The sequence below is a fragment of the Lolium perenne genome, chromosome 7, assembly GCF_019359855.2.
Source record: "Lolium perenne isolate Kyuss_39 chromosome 7, Kyuss_2.0, whole genome shotgun sequence".
Classification (NCBI taxonomy): Eukaryota; Viridiplantae; Streptophyta; class Magnoliopsida; order Poales; family Poaceae; genus Lolium; species Lolium perenne.
In genome coordinates this window covers 316,650,367-316,664,694 of record NC_067250.2, presented here as the reverse complement: position 1 = coordinate 316,664,694, position 14,328 = coordinate 316,650,367, and the positions used below count along the sequence as shown (strand labels likewise).

Genomic DNA, 14,328 nt, shown 5'->3' with positions numbered 1-14,328 from the left:
CGTCGTCGACCCCCACTTCATCGTCATGTGCCCTAAGGGACCCCCTGTCAACCTCCACCAGCCCGAAGGTCCACCGCGCCAGTGCCCTGTAGCACCTCTTGCGCCACACCGGAATTGTGGCCGCCGACGGTGCAGATAAGCGAGATCATGTGCTACTGCAAGTGGGGGAGGTGATGCTGCATGTGAGAGGTGTGCAACATTGCTACAAATGAATCTCAACGCTGTTATGAAACACAATCGGTTCTATGAATGAATCTCAACATTGCTACAAATGAATCTCAACGCTGCTATGAAACACAATCTCATTGATACGAGTGTGCGACAACACTGCAAAGGAACTCTGCTAGTGCTATGAAGGAACTTTGGCCGTGCTACCATCATCGGGGTGGTGCTTCCATCTAGAGGCAGTGATGCGTGAGTGCTACCATCGGTTAACGCTGGTGCTGCAAGGAGCAAGCAGATGTGCAACACGGATCTCGCCGGTGATCTCGTAAAATAAATGTTGTGATGCTACAATAGTATAAAATGTTTGCTACGATTGTGTTGCCGTACTGCTATTTTAGTACAATTTTTTTTTTGCTACAAGGTCTCCGACAAAATTGGATTTACTATAATAGCACCAAGTTTTTGCTGCGAGGTCTCCAAGACTCCAACGGGTCTTCGGCGGACTCCACCTCCAAAGCTTGCTTAAATCGTTTTTTTTTTTTGCAGCGACGAAGCAAAATCTTTATTTTGGCACAAACGCATGTAGGCCTGGCCCGGCCCGGCCAAGACAGGCATAGCCCATCGAAATTAACTGCCACCGAATCCGATCCCGTTGGGGAAGCGCGGCCCGACATCGACGCAATTACGGCCTTCGCAGGGTGTATATATGCAAAACAGCCACGCCTCAATCATCATCCCCCAAGCAGAGCAGACCCAAGGACGGACGCGACCTAAACCTCCGGCGAGGACCGAGCAAAACCCTAGCAGGCAGATCGGCGCCGAGAGGAGGGTCCCGAGATGCAGATCTTCGTCAAGACCCTCACCGGGAAGACCATCACGCTCGAGGTCGAGAGCAGCGACACCATCGACAACGTCAAGGCCAAGATCCAGGTCCGCTCCCCCTCCTTCCTATCCATCCCCGCTGACCCGCCCTCGATCTGCGCCGCTGCCGTGCGCGAATCGCGTATTCTTGGATGAAATTTCCTAGATCATTAGTGCCCGTATCGCGTATCTTCTTAGATGAAATTTCTTAGATCATTTGTGTCTCGGTGAAATTTCTTAGATCATTAGTTGTCTGGGCTGGGATGGATTCTGGCCTCCGTTCGATTTAGGTCCGGCACCGCGCTGTGTATATGTTTTGTGCTAATAGTCTGCAGTAGTGTGGTGCTGTACTGACCTAATGATTTTGTAGAATTGGGGAAGCAAGTCACTTGTCAATATTGGTACCCACAGTGCCACAGTGATTTTTGTTGTTCTGTTTGAGCCGAGCGTGGCCTTATGATGTATTGATGTTATTACCCGCAGGCTGTGGATTTTGTGCGGCTAGGTTAGTTTTGTGTTACAAATTATTGATCAATAAAACCTGAATTGTAGGAAAATCTGATCTGTATATACCAATTGATTGACTGACGTTGAAAAATTCCTGTTTTTCCACCCTTACTCAACCCAAAGTAGTCAGTCATGCGAAATCACCATATACTAATTAAAGTCAGAACCTTATTCACAAACTCAACTTGCATAATGAGGTGGAGCTAATGTAGCACAATGTTCAAATAATTAACCGAGTCAAGGATTAACTCTGGTTAAAAGGTGCTCGGCGGGTCACTGAATTGAATTCAGTGTGATCAGTTATTACTTGCCTGGGCTGATTAATCCGTCTGACAACCTGAATCAGTCCGTAGATTTCTAATTAACTGGCCAAATTTCGAGCTCAGGTCAACCCTCCCTGCAAGCATCTGCCCAATTCGATTAAGGTTGGGCGCTCATGCTCGATTCCCATTGCTGCCGTCCAGTTTTTTCTGCTGGCAACCTAATGTTGCATGCAGAAGTTCAAGGCCGCCTTCAGCACCCTCCTTCAGCAGGGGATGTGATGGAGGTGCAAGAGGAGTGGACTGGGTGGTGCCCTGGAGAATATGATAGTGGCCAGCAGGTGAGATGGTGGGCTAGTTCAGGTCGACAAGATGAAAAAAAGAAGAGGAGATGGTGGTGGTTGCGGAGTATAATCAGCTTTTTGGGCTTTGGAGAAGTACTGGGCTGATTATATAGCAGCCCATTTACTATCTCTTTCTCTCTTATACGTGTTTTTTAAGTGTAGTTGGCCACCCATTAATGCTTCACTGATTAAATCAGTTAGCAGTAACCGATTATCGCTTCCTTATCGTTGCCTAGCAGTTATTTAGTGTCCTTAAAATGTTGAATTACAGGCCATATTTTGGTGGCTAGGAACTGCTTTCCGCATATAGCAGTGTTTTTTTTTACTAGTGTAGTAATAGATGACTGATGGCTGAACTACTGCCGTGAGCTTGCAGTGTTTATATCTTTTGTAATGTAATACTGCATTCTTTATTCTGTTTGCTGGTATGAGATCTTGAACCTCCCCGCAATTGAAAGGTACTGTATTATCCATCCTTTTGGCTGTGATGTGGTATGGAATTTTATTTTGGCTCTTGCTTGTGCTTGTAGAGAGTAGAGACCCATTTTTCTGAAACTTTATCCTTGAAATACAAATGGGTAACTGAAAATTTGGCATGCTGGTTTAATTTCTTCAGGACAAGGAAGGCATCCCCCCAGACCAGCAAAGGCTAATTTTTGCTGGAAAGCAGTTGGAAGATGGGCGCACATTGGCTGATTACAACATCCAGAAAGAGTCCACTCTCCATTTGGTGCTGAGGCTCAGGGGTGGAACTATGATTAAGGTAAAGACACTTACCGGGAAGGAAATCGAGATTGACATTGAGCCCACTGACACAATCGATAGAATCAAGGAACGTGTGGAGGAGAAAGAGGGAATTCCACCTGTTCAACAGAGGTAACTCATGAAAATGAAATCTGGGAGTCTTATATGTGTTAGCATTCTCTCGTTAAGTTTCACGTTGCTTTATATGTGTTTGCATTCATTGATCTCAAGAAACCTGTCCTGTGAGTAGGCTCATCTATGCTGGGAAGCAACTTGCTGATGACAAAACTGCCAAGGACTACAACATTGAAGGAGGTTCAGTGCTCCATCTTGTGCTTGCTCTGAGGGGTGGTCAGTAGACGCAGCTTCATTGTGTGCCCTATATTCCATTTCTACCAGAAGTTGCTGCAGACTTAGAGCTGTGTAATTCCCGGTTGATTAAAGTACCATGTGTATCACATTGTGAAATCGGCTGTCATATGTACGGGAAATGTTTGAACTCTACTTTTACCTGTTGTCATCTGATTTGTTGTTGCTCCCAGTCATAGTCAGCTTGAATTCGTTGATTTGCTCGAATACTCATTGCAAAATGTTTGTCATTGCTGTACCTTCCTTCGGCTAAGGTGATCTTTGGGCCAGATTTTACACCCATCTTGTATTCTGCTTTCGTTAGCTTTGTACAATAGCTTCCTTGTGCCAGGTGATGTGCAAAGGGTAATCTCTGCTTGCAAACTACTCCCTCCATCTCAAAATATAACTCAGTCTTTGAAGCACAACTTTGATCACTAGTATATACCAAATTATATGGATTCAGAATTTATAAATGGTATATTGTTGCATTTGTCTTTCAAATCATCTTCATTTTTTTTACATATTTATACAAATTTTGTGGATACATATTATAACTATTAATTATAGTTGAAGTTGTGAAATTAAAGGGCGCCTTTATTTTAGGACAGGGGATTACTTTTGATCACCAAAGGCTTGCAATTCAATCGTAGGACAACAGATTTGCTGTGTTAAAAATCACAAGTTTTATTCTTTATGAAGAAAACATTTTGCTGTGGAACAGAGAAAAGGAGTGTTAAAAATCATCCCACAAGTTTTATTCTTTAAAAAAGAAAACATTTTGCTGAGAAACAGAGAAAAACATGTTGGATCGCTACAACAAACAAAAATACTCCAAATCCATTTTGCTTTACTTTTCGCCCTAGCTGGCTGTTCATAGCTATCCTGTGCAAAGCATCACCATCACACATAGTAAGCCTTTCTGTTCATTATGGTTGTGAATCTAATTCCATAGTGATAACTGGTTAGAATATTACTCATTGTTTTGCTAGATCTCCAATTGGCAGTATACAAAGCAAGCAGTCAATTAGAACTATACACCTTTGAACAGTTCACTTGTCACTACAAAATGTGATTTGTGAATCTGATTCCATATTACACTGTGCAAGTGGTTCTTGCATCTCCTATAAAGAGACTCGTGAAAATATACCCCAAACATGGCATCTGGTCCCTACTATCTAGGGTTCAGAATTTTTGGTTTCGTTTGGTGAACATTCTTTACAATGACAGGAACAACCGTTGCTGGAATTCAGTTCAATGCTCCTGAAGGCTGAAGATTCTTGTGCAATGCTCCTGAAGATATCATTTAAATTGATGCACACAACACATAGATCTGCCGTCTTCTCTTTGTAAAGATAAAGATGAATCCATCTCATCTCTTAGTGCACTTCTCATGCATCACTTGAAGTATCTTCATAAATAAAACTCAGTGCCAGATATGAGCGTTTCTGTTGGATAGAATAATGAAGTTTTAATGTTCTTGTCTGAGACAGAAGTTTCTTTCTAACTACTGTCATGCAGCCAACATAGAAGGTTCAAATATTCCTTTTGTTTTTCCTTTCTTATATTCCGTCCAACATATCATTGATTTTCTGTTAGGACTTTGCGCTTTCTTTGGTCGGTACATTCTTCGCGCACCTGCATGCTGACCTAAAAGGCAATTTATGTCATTATCTCGGGTTCCTATCTGATAAAATCCGTGCTTCTGTGTTTGCTCTATCTAAGTGCAATGTTTATTGGATCTAGCTAGGCACGCTATGTCATTACACATAGGTTTATTCCCACGATCAAATCTGCATATATGCTGTAGTTAAGAGAGAACAAAAATGCCTGTCTTCAATAAATTTGCTGCCTTCAGTTAATGTGTTATGCACTCATGCAAATAAAGTTAGTGAATCATTTCAGAATAAATAAATGAGGATAGTGAGCATGACATAATCTGTCTGTAGGTAGCTGTATCTTCTCTTGTTTTGCCCTGTTTTATAGTGCTAAGCTTCTTTATAGATGTCAAGAACATGATACTTTCATGGAAACGTTCCAGCTCCGGTTTCTCAAACAGGGACTTGTTCTTCTCCTTACCCCAGGATTTCTTATGTGTTGCTAGTGAATCGCCCGCGGCACGCCGAGCAAAGTGAGCAGTGAGTGCGTGTCCATGTACAGCCCTCCTAGGTATTGTAGGGGACCAAATAATCCTAGCTAATCATATGAACAGGCCATTTCTAACTCTACTCCTTCACCCTGAATGGCTGCAACTTGCGAAAAATACTTTCACTTTAAAGACACCATTCTAACTTATATACTCTGTTAGCTTCCCCCTAGGTTCATGGATTGGCCAGGAGCTCAGGACCATTGTTCAATTACTTAAGCACTTCACTTAAAACTAAGTATTCACTTACTTTTCTCTTGCGTAGACAGGTCCATGGCTTGGTTAGAACCCAGGCTCAGGACCATCCTGGTGACTTCATTTATGCTCCTTTTTTGGATTGATACGAGGAGCACGTTGTTTCTTCTTCATCCTTGTGGACAATTAATCGGCATGCACCTTGCATCAGATCATCATCATGGCGTCATCATCATCTCGGCCATGAACTGAAAGCGAGAGCTTCTCATTGGTGGGGCACAAGAATCTGTGTGTGATCTTGGAATATTTGATTGATCTTGTGCAGGATTAAAGAAGAAGATCTTGCAACTGGAGTTGTATGAATGTATGCTAGACCAGGTAAGAGGACTGGTTAATTACTAGCTGGGACCGGCCTATTACTCAATAAATTTGAATTAATCCAGCATCACTTCTTTTCAGTGATTTGGCTAGTCAAAGCAAAACAAAAAAAAAGCTAGATTGATGTCATGCATTAGTACATTAGCCGAGTGGATTTTGTATGCTTGATAGAGTAGGTCATGTGCTGCGAACATATATGCTTGCCTTTTCATGATTTACTTGATCACGTTTCTCTTTTGTTAAGCTACCAGTGTTTTAATTGAGGATTAGCTGAATGCCCTTTTACTGTTACCAATTTAAAATATCTCGACATCCCAATTCATCATAGACGACTATTGAACAAGGAGTGGAGTTCCGTTGAAACTCGCTTCGAACGTAAATTGGGATGCTGGCAAGGCAAGCTTCTTTCATATGGAGATAGGCTTGTCTTGATAAATTCAGTGTTAACCGATGTTCATGCTATCTTTTCTTGAAATACCTAAAGAGGTTAGGAAAATACTAGACTTTTATCGATCTCATTTTTTTTGGCATAACGATCAATTAAAACAAAAGTACATATTAACTAAATGGAACATCATATGTAGACCCAAGGAGCAAGGGGGGTTAGGGGTGGAAGTCTTGGAACTAAAAAATAGATGATTGTTAAGTAAATAGTTATATAAACTTCTTAACGAAGAAGGAGTTTGGCAAGAATTATTGCATAATAAATATCTCAAAAACAAGACTTTGTCACAAGTGACTGCGAAACCTACCAACTCTCCCTTTTGGAAAGGACTCATGGGAGTGAAGAACGACTTCTTCTCACGGGGTTCCTTTACCTTAGGTAATGGCCAGCAAGTACGCTTTTTGGAAGACACTTGGCCGGGAGATGTTTCTTTGGACGAAAAGACGTTTTAGTCTCCAATATTCTCACAACTACGCCGTCAAATATAGAATTCATAAGGGCTTTGACAGGAAATAAGTGGGATGCTTGGATTGCGTTGGTCCAACAACTTATTCTTGTAACCTTGTCTCAATATGAGAAGGATACTTTCGTGTGGAAGTTAACAAATTCTGGATCTTTTACGGTTAAGTCGATGTACGCGGATTATATGAATACTCATACGATTCATCTCCTTAAATATATTTGGAAACTTAAGATATCACTAAAAATTAAGATATTTATGTGGTTTCTTCATAAAAAGTTATCCTCACCAAAGATAATTTAGCTCGCCGAAATCAGAATGGTTTTTTGAAACCCTGGACTGTGAGGCAAAAAGCCCCACAGTAATTTATTTCCCAATCAGACTAAAGTCATATGTACAAGAAAGGAAAAACAAAATACAACAATTAGAAAAAGACTCTAAAGGTAGGGTCCTAATCCACTGTAAAAGAGCCTCCCTGTTCTTAGCTTTAATCCTATACCGCAGCAATGAAATGTCATGCATAAAATTTCTCTTCCACTTAGTGAATGACTTTTTTGCCTGAAAATTTCTCCATTTCTGATCAGCCACATATTACAGCAAGCCGTAATGAGGACTTCCATGAAAAAAGATGCTTCAAGCTCGTCCTTGCATATTAAACCACTCTCTTCAGATCATCATACGGCTGCCACTAAATTTAAAGATAATTCCCAATCTTGACACTAAAATTGCACTAAAAAACAAATGTATTCGATCTTCATAAATCCTTAGCGGGCACAACACACAATGAGTATCATCTGTTACTCTTCAGTGCCTTTCCTGAGGCAAATCCCTTGTATTCAGTCTATCTGACAAAAGCAACCAGGCAAATACCTTTGTCTTCACAGTACAACATGATTTCCACAGCCACGTATAGACCAGGGGTGTAATATGCCCGTGTATTCGAGAGTAAAAACTGCTAGCTGCATAATTACCCCCCTAATAGTACTTCCAAATATTAGAATGGTTGTAAGAAATGTTGGTTCTGTGATTCACCGGAATCAATCAATCATTTATTTTTTGATTGTCCCTTCGCTAAACTTACCTGGAGAGTTATTCAATTCACTTTTAATATTTCTCCACCAAACAATACATAAATATGTTTGAAAATTGGTTAAATGGAGTGGATAAGACGTCTAAAGCTAGAATTAGAATTAGATTTTGCGTGTTGATGTGGGCTATATGGAATTGTTGTAATGATATTGTTTTTAACAAGAGTATGAACTCTATTTTTTACAGGTTATCTGTATGGTATCACACTGGATCCACAACTGGTCTCTTTTGCTGCCAGAGAGGCAACGAGAGCCTATGCATGCTGGATGCCGCCGGCCGGAAACGGTGGAACGAGCTATATACAGCCAGGCTGGTCGGCGACCTACTAAACGACTTCAAGATACATAAACGTGTTTCTTTTCTATTCCATTGGATAGTTTAGGTATACACTGTGTGATCCATAAGTTGTCAAAACTTAACACTATGTTACTTTGGGTAATAAAGAGTAATAAAGAGATTTGTGTGCGTCGATTGATGCAGAAGCCGAGGCAGGTCCCCATTTTGAAAAAAAAAATGTTCCTGATTTAACTTTCCTGTGATCATGAGGGAACAACAGGATTCTTCAGGTTCCATGACGGCTTTTATTTAGAGGATTACGTACGAAAATGCCAATTGTATCCTAGGCTCTTGGGAGCCACGAATATTTAAGAAAAGACTAAAATAATATATAGCCGTCCGTCTCAATCGACTAGCCTTACTCCGCTAGGTCTTCTGGTCCGGCTCGATTTGTCTCTCGCGAGCACACACGCTCGCCCCAACCCTAACCCTAATTGGCGTTTCATGGTTGCCGCTCCCTCGTTTTCGGCTTCCTATCTGACGGTTGCTCGTGTACATCTTCGTCGTCATCTGGATGCGGATGGTGACTAACATAGGTATGCCGAATAGGCATGCCGAATAAAGTACCCGGGTTATATGGAGAGGACGTGAAGCCCACGGACCCGAAGCTTTGGAGGCCCAGAAGCCTAGAGATCTTCGGATAAGGAAAAGTAGAGTTGTAGTAGGAATGTTGTATCAAAATAGGAAAGGCCCAATACGCTTCGGATAGTTTGTAACTTGTACGACACGAAAAGCCTCGGCTCCACCTCCTATATAAAGGGGAGCCGAGGGAGAAACGGGGGATCAAATCTTTGTCAACAGAACCATCGTAACCTTTAGTTGAGCACCTTTGTCGGCTGAAACCTTCGAGATCTACTTGCCCTCTACTTCTTACGAAACCCTAAGTCTACAATTTGTAGCCATTGACGAGTTAATCCCTCGTCAATTAGCGCCGTATGTGTGAATTGGAGGTCGCAAGGTCCTGATCTCCATGGCATCGTTAACATCATCATCAACTGCAAGCAACGCGATGGATGGAGGTAAACGAGTCCAACCTGATCTCGCCGATTTTGTTCCCCACCCTCCCGCCCGTTTGTATGCATATGCCGATCTGGAGGAGTCGACGGAGATGACGTTTGGAAGCTTCCGCTTCCTCGTCGGGAAAGAAGGATCGCATCGTCTCACGGCACCGATTTTTTCGGGACCGTTAGCAGTCGAATCTGATTTCTCGGGATCGTCAACATCATCTGTCGGATCAGGCGACGAAGAAGTTTCACCGCCACGCTTCACCAAGCCCGCCGATGGCGGGGCACTCATCGATCTGCTCGATGACATGACTTTCGGGTCGTTCACGGAAACCGATCTGGACAGCGACTCGGAAAGATTCAACAACTTTGACTCCACCAACAATTCTACTGACAGTGGGGAGGTTTTCGCCGATCTATACGACGGTGTCACCGACCCTGAGTCCGACGAAAACACAGCCCCAACATATCATCAGATCTGCGTAATTGCGGGAGAAAGCCGCCAAGAGGATGAAGCGTCTGAGGCTTTCGACGATTTGGGTAACCCCTACGTCGATCCTGTAGATCTCACGCGCGGAACTGGCAACAAGTACATCGGAACCACGCCGCGAGAAAAAGTGCAGCTGCCGCAGGAAGCGTGGGATAGAGCTCAGAGAGCCATGGATGGCACAGAGCCGATGACCACTACAGCCATGCCGCAAGCGCCGCAAGCATATCAATATAAAATCGCTTGTTCCAGACGGGAGTTAAAAAAATTACGGAAAACACTCGACGAAAGAAGAGCTGCAGCCGATGCGTCAAGTGAACGCAGGAACAACCTGAGTCGACAATCAAGGACTTCAGGAGATAGTCATAGAGATACCCGCGCAAGAGCAAGATCTCGACTGGCAGGAATACCCGAGCAAGATCGGGAGAACCTGATTCAAAATCTCGACATGTCCTTTATGTCAATAGACACGAGAGGGCATATCATCCCGAAGACGCCAGAGGCAGGATATATGGCGACACATGCGTTCCTAATGGCATCCAAGCCACCTCAGTGAGATCCCAGGTCATCGCTGTACCAGATGGCCATGGCAGGAGTCGGCGTTATGGGCGCGGCGATAGCAGAAAGAGAAGTTGCACCACAACCCGAAAGTGCTCCACGCAGGAACAGTCCAAGGCAAAATAGTCCCCGACCCACTGCGGTGGCGGCGCGAGATGCTCCAAGAGAATGTGACGCAAGGAACACAGTGGTTCAAGCTCGAGTTGACATAGCACGTGAGGAAAGGAGAACACGTGAACGTCAACACACCCCAGAAGATAGTGATGAGGACTTGTGCGGACTCCCTTGCTTTACCCGACGGGTTCGCAAAACTCGAGTGCCCACTAGCTTCAAATTACCTGACAATTATAAAAAGTTCGATGGGCTGCAAGATCCAGAGGATTGGTTAGTCGATTATCTGGAGACGGTGAAGTTGATGGGCGGAACCAGAGCAACGGCAATGCAATAGTCCAAGGAAAAAATAGTCCCCGACCCACTGCGGTGGCGGCGTGAGACGCTCCAAGAGAAGGTGACGCAAGGAACACAGTGGTTCAAGCTCGAGTCGACATAGCACGTGAGGAAAGGAGAATACGTGAACGTCGACACACCCCAGAAGATAGTGATGAAGACTTGTGCGGACTCCCTTTCTTTACCCGACGGGTTCGCAAAACTCGAGTGCCCAGTAGCTTCAAATTACCTGATAATTATAAAAAGTTCGACGGGCTGCAAGATCCAGAGGATTGGTTAGTCGATTATCTGGAGACGGTGAAGTTGATGGGCGGAACCAGAGCAACGACAATGCAAAGCATTCAGGTCCACCTCAGTGGAGCCGCAAGATCCTGGATGAAGAAGCTGCCGGAAGGATCCATCGATAGCTGGGAAACTTTCGAGGACTTGTTCATGAGGAATTTCCTTTCCACGTGCAAAAAACCAGCATCGATAGAACAGCTAAGGACATGCAATCAGAACTCGGATGAATCGATGAGGATGTACATTTAGCGGTGGAGTATCATAAAAAAACTCGGCTGAGCACGTGTCTGATGAAAGAGCAATCGACGCATTTGTTGCAGGAATCCGAAGAAGAGATCTAGTCGAAAAGTTGGGGAGGTCCAACCCCAGAACAATAGCAGACCTCATGGAAATAGTGAATCGCTGGGCTGACGGGGAAGATGTTGTTCATAACAAACGGCAGACGTCACCCGAAGAGGATCGTAATAGAAACAACAATCAAAATAGACGAGGTTTTCGCAACTTCACAGATTATGACGGTCCCAGCCAAATAGTGGATGGCTTCCGAGGAAACAGCGGAGGAAATCATCGTGATGATTACCAAAGAAGCAATGATCAACGCAATGATCACAGAGATGCACGAAGTTTGAGCAGGCAAAATAATCGACCGAGGTTTCCAAGACCATACAACATGTCACCCGAAGATCTGCTGAATGGACCGTGCCAAATGCACTTCTACGTTGACAATGATGGAAGGAGACAGTCGGGTCATCTTCAGAAGGACTGTCGAACTTTCCAAGCTTTGCGAAGATATACGGAGAACACAAACGCGCAAGCAGCAAGCAGGGGATATGTGCAGGGGCCAAGGAGCGAAGTTCATCTGCCACCACCACCCGCAATTACTAGCGCGAACCAGCATCAGTTGCAACTTGCGGCACCTCCAAGCAACAACGATGACTTGACAAATACAAAAGGAGCAGTATCGATGATACAGAAGGGCAGACATTCGAATAGGTCGCAGAAGCTAATTTCTCGACAGGTGTACATGGAAGTGACATCACCTCCACCAACCACCGAGTACCTTAATTGGTCGGGACAGCCAATAGGATTCACACAAGAGGATCACCCACCTCAAGTTCCATGGCCAGGACACTCAGCCATGATACTTCCAGCGGTCATTGAGGGATATGATGTCTCCCGAATATTTATAGATGGTGGAAGCAGTCTAAATCCCATATACGCGGACACATTGAGGAAGATGAACATCTCTCTGGCAAACTTGATACCAACGGACACGCGTTTTCACGGCATCGCACCTGAGAAACCAAATTATCCTTTGGGCAAGATTGCACTCGACGTGCAGTTTGGAACACGAGAAAATTTTAGAAAGGATAAGCTGGAGTTCGAAGTCATCGACTGGCCGTCGCAGTATCACGCCCTCTTGGGAGGACCTGCATGTGCCAGATTCATGGCTGTGCCGCACTACACGTACCTGCTACGCAGAATCCCTGTACCTAAAGGACCAATAACAGTCAAAGGAAGTTTTGCTTTGGCAGATAAGTGCGACAAGGATTTCCACAAGCTTTCCGAAACATTCGGGATGCAGGCTGAGTACGAGGCATCCAAGCTTACCACCAATTACGATGTGTTACTAGACGGAGGTAGATCCTTGGAAGAGCAAGCTTTTGACACCTCCAACGATTCCAAGGAAGTACAGATTCACCCGACAGATCCAAAAAAGATGGCGTCTCGCCACTAACATGGATAGCGCATAGGAAAGCGCGCTCGTCAAGTTCCTCCATGAGCACTGGGAAAACTTCGCATGGTGCCCAGCTGACATGCCAGGAGTACCCAGGGAACTTGCCGAGCACCCCCTTAATCTGGATCCAAGAGCCAGACCAATTCGACAACCTTTGCGGCATTTCTCCGAGCCAAACCGCAAAGCCATGTTATCTGAAATCCGTCGACTCAAGGAAGCGGGTTTTATCAAAGAGCTACACACTGAAGCCACGTGGGTCGCTAACCCAGTGCTAGTCCCGAAGAAAAACACTGAAGTCCTTCGCATGTGCGTCGATTTCATGTGTCTCAATAAACATTGTCCAAAGGATCACTTTCCCCTCCCGAGGATCGATCAAATCATCGACTCCACAGCGGGTTGTGAACGTCTTTCCTTCCTGGACGCATATTCTGGTTATAACCAGATCCGCCTAAAAGAAGAAGATGAAGTCAAAATAGCTTTCATAACCCCTTATGGCATATTCTGCTACAGAACAATGCCTTTTAGGTTGAAAAACCCGGGAGCCACATATCAGAGGATGATGCAGAAGTGCCTCGCCACGCAGATCGGGAAAAACGTCCAAGTATACATCGATGATGTAGTCATAACAACAAAACAAGGGTCATCCCTCATTGATGATCTTAGGGAAACCTTCGACAACCTCGACAAGTTCCGTCTCAAGTTGAACCCGACAAAATGTTCCTTTGGTGTTTCTGCGGGAGAACTCCTCGGGTACTTGGTGTCAGCTAGAGGAATCGAGGCCAATCGAGAGAAAATACAAGCTATCCTGACGATGAGAAAACCAACCAAACTAAAAGAGATACAACAGTTAACTGGACGAGTCGCAGCTTTGAGCAGGTTCATCGCAAGGTTGGGAGAAAAAGCGCTGCCCTTTTACGCGCTCATCAAGCAAGGAGAAAAGTTCGAGTGGAACGAGGAGGCAGACAAAGATTTTGAGCATCTGAAGCGTACAATTTCGACACCCCCAGTATTAGTGGCACCACGAGAAAAAGAGCCTCTGCTGTTATACGTTGCGGCCACACCTCAAGTGGTTAGCACGGTTCTCGTGGTAGAACGAGAGGAAGAAGGGAAAATTCATGGGGTTCAGCGGCCAATATATTTCCTCAGCGAAGTCTTATCACCATCCAAACAGCGCTACCCGCACTATCAGAAGTTGGCATACGGAGTTTTTATGTCAGCACGGAAGCTAAAACACTATTTTTTGGCACACCCGATAATAGTGGCCAACGAGGCGCCTCTCTCGGACATCTTGAACAACCCAGAAGCTACAGGACGTGTCTCCCTTTGGGGAATCGAGCTTTCCCCTCGGGACATCACATAGGAAAAAAGAAAAGCAATCAAGTCGCAGATTCTGCCGGACTTTGTTGCAGAGTGGATGGAACTCCAAAACACAGGACCTCCAGATTTGTCAAGTACTTGGCACATGAACTTCGACGGATCCAAGAGATTAGAAGGAGCTGGAGCAGGCGTGGTCCTTGTTTCACCACATGGAGAC

General features: G+C 44.5%; 1 protein-coding gene across 1 annotated transcript; it reads left to right on the top strand.

Moving 5' to 3' along the window:
• Positions 1-886: 886 nt before the first annotated feature.
• On the top strand, positions 887-3,385 carry LOC127317589 (ubiquitin-NEDD8-like protein RUB2). Its single transcript, XM_051348158.2, has 3 exons — positions 887-1,095; positions 2,754-3,013; positions 3,132-3,385. The coding sequence occupies exons 1-3, from the start codon at positions 1,003-1,005 to the stop codon at positions 3,238-3,240; spliced, it is 462 nt and encodes a 153-aa protein (XP_051204118.1). The 5' UTR covers positions 887-1,002; the 3' UTR covers positions 3,241-3,385.
• The last annotated feature ends 10,943 nt before the right edge of the window (positions 3,386-14,328 follow it).

Excerpts from the sequence above, each read along its gene's own strand:
- LOC127317589 (XM_051348158.2), top strand. The coding sequence starts at position 1,003 with ATGCAGATCTTCGTCAAGACCCTCACCGGGAAGACCATCACGCTCGAG. Across the intron at positions 1,096-2,753 it reads ACGTCAAGGCCAAGATCCAG|GACAAGGAAGGCATCCCCCC; the intron begins GTCCGCTCCCCC and ends TAATTTCTTCAG. Across the intron at positions 3,014-3,131 it reads ATTCCACCTGTTCAACAGAG|GCTCATCTATGCTGGGAAGC; the intron begins GTAACTCATGAA and ends TCCTGTGAGTAG.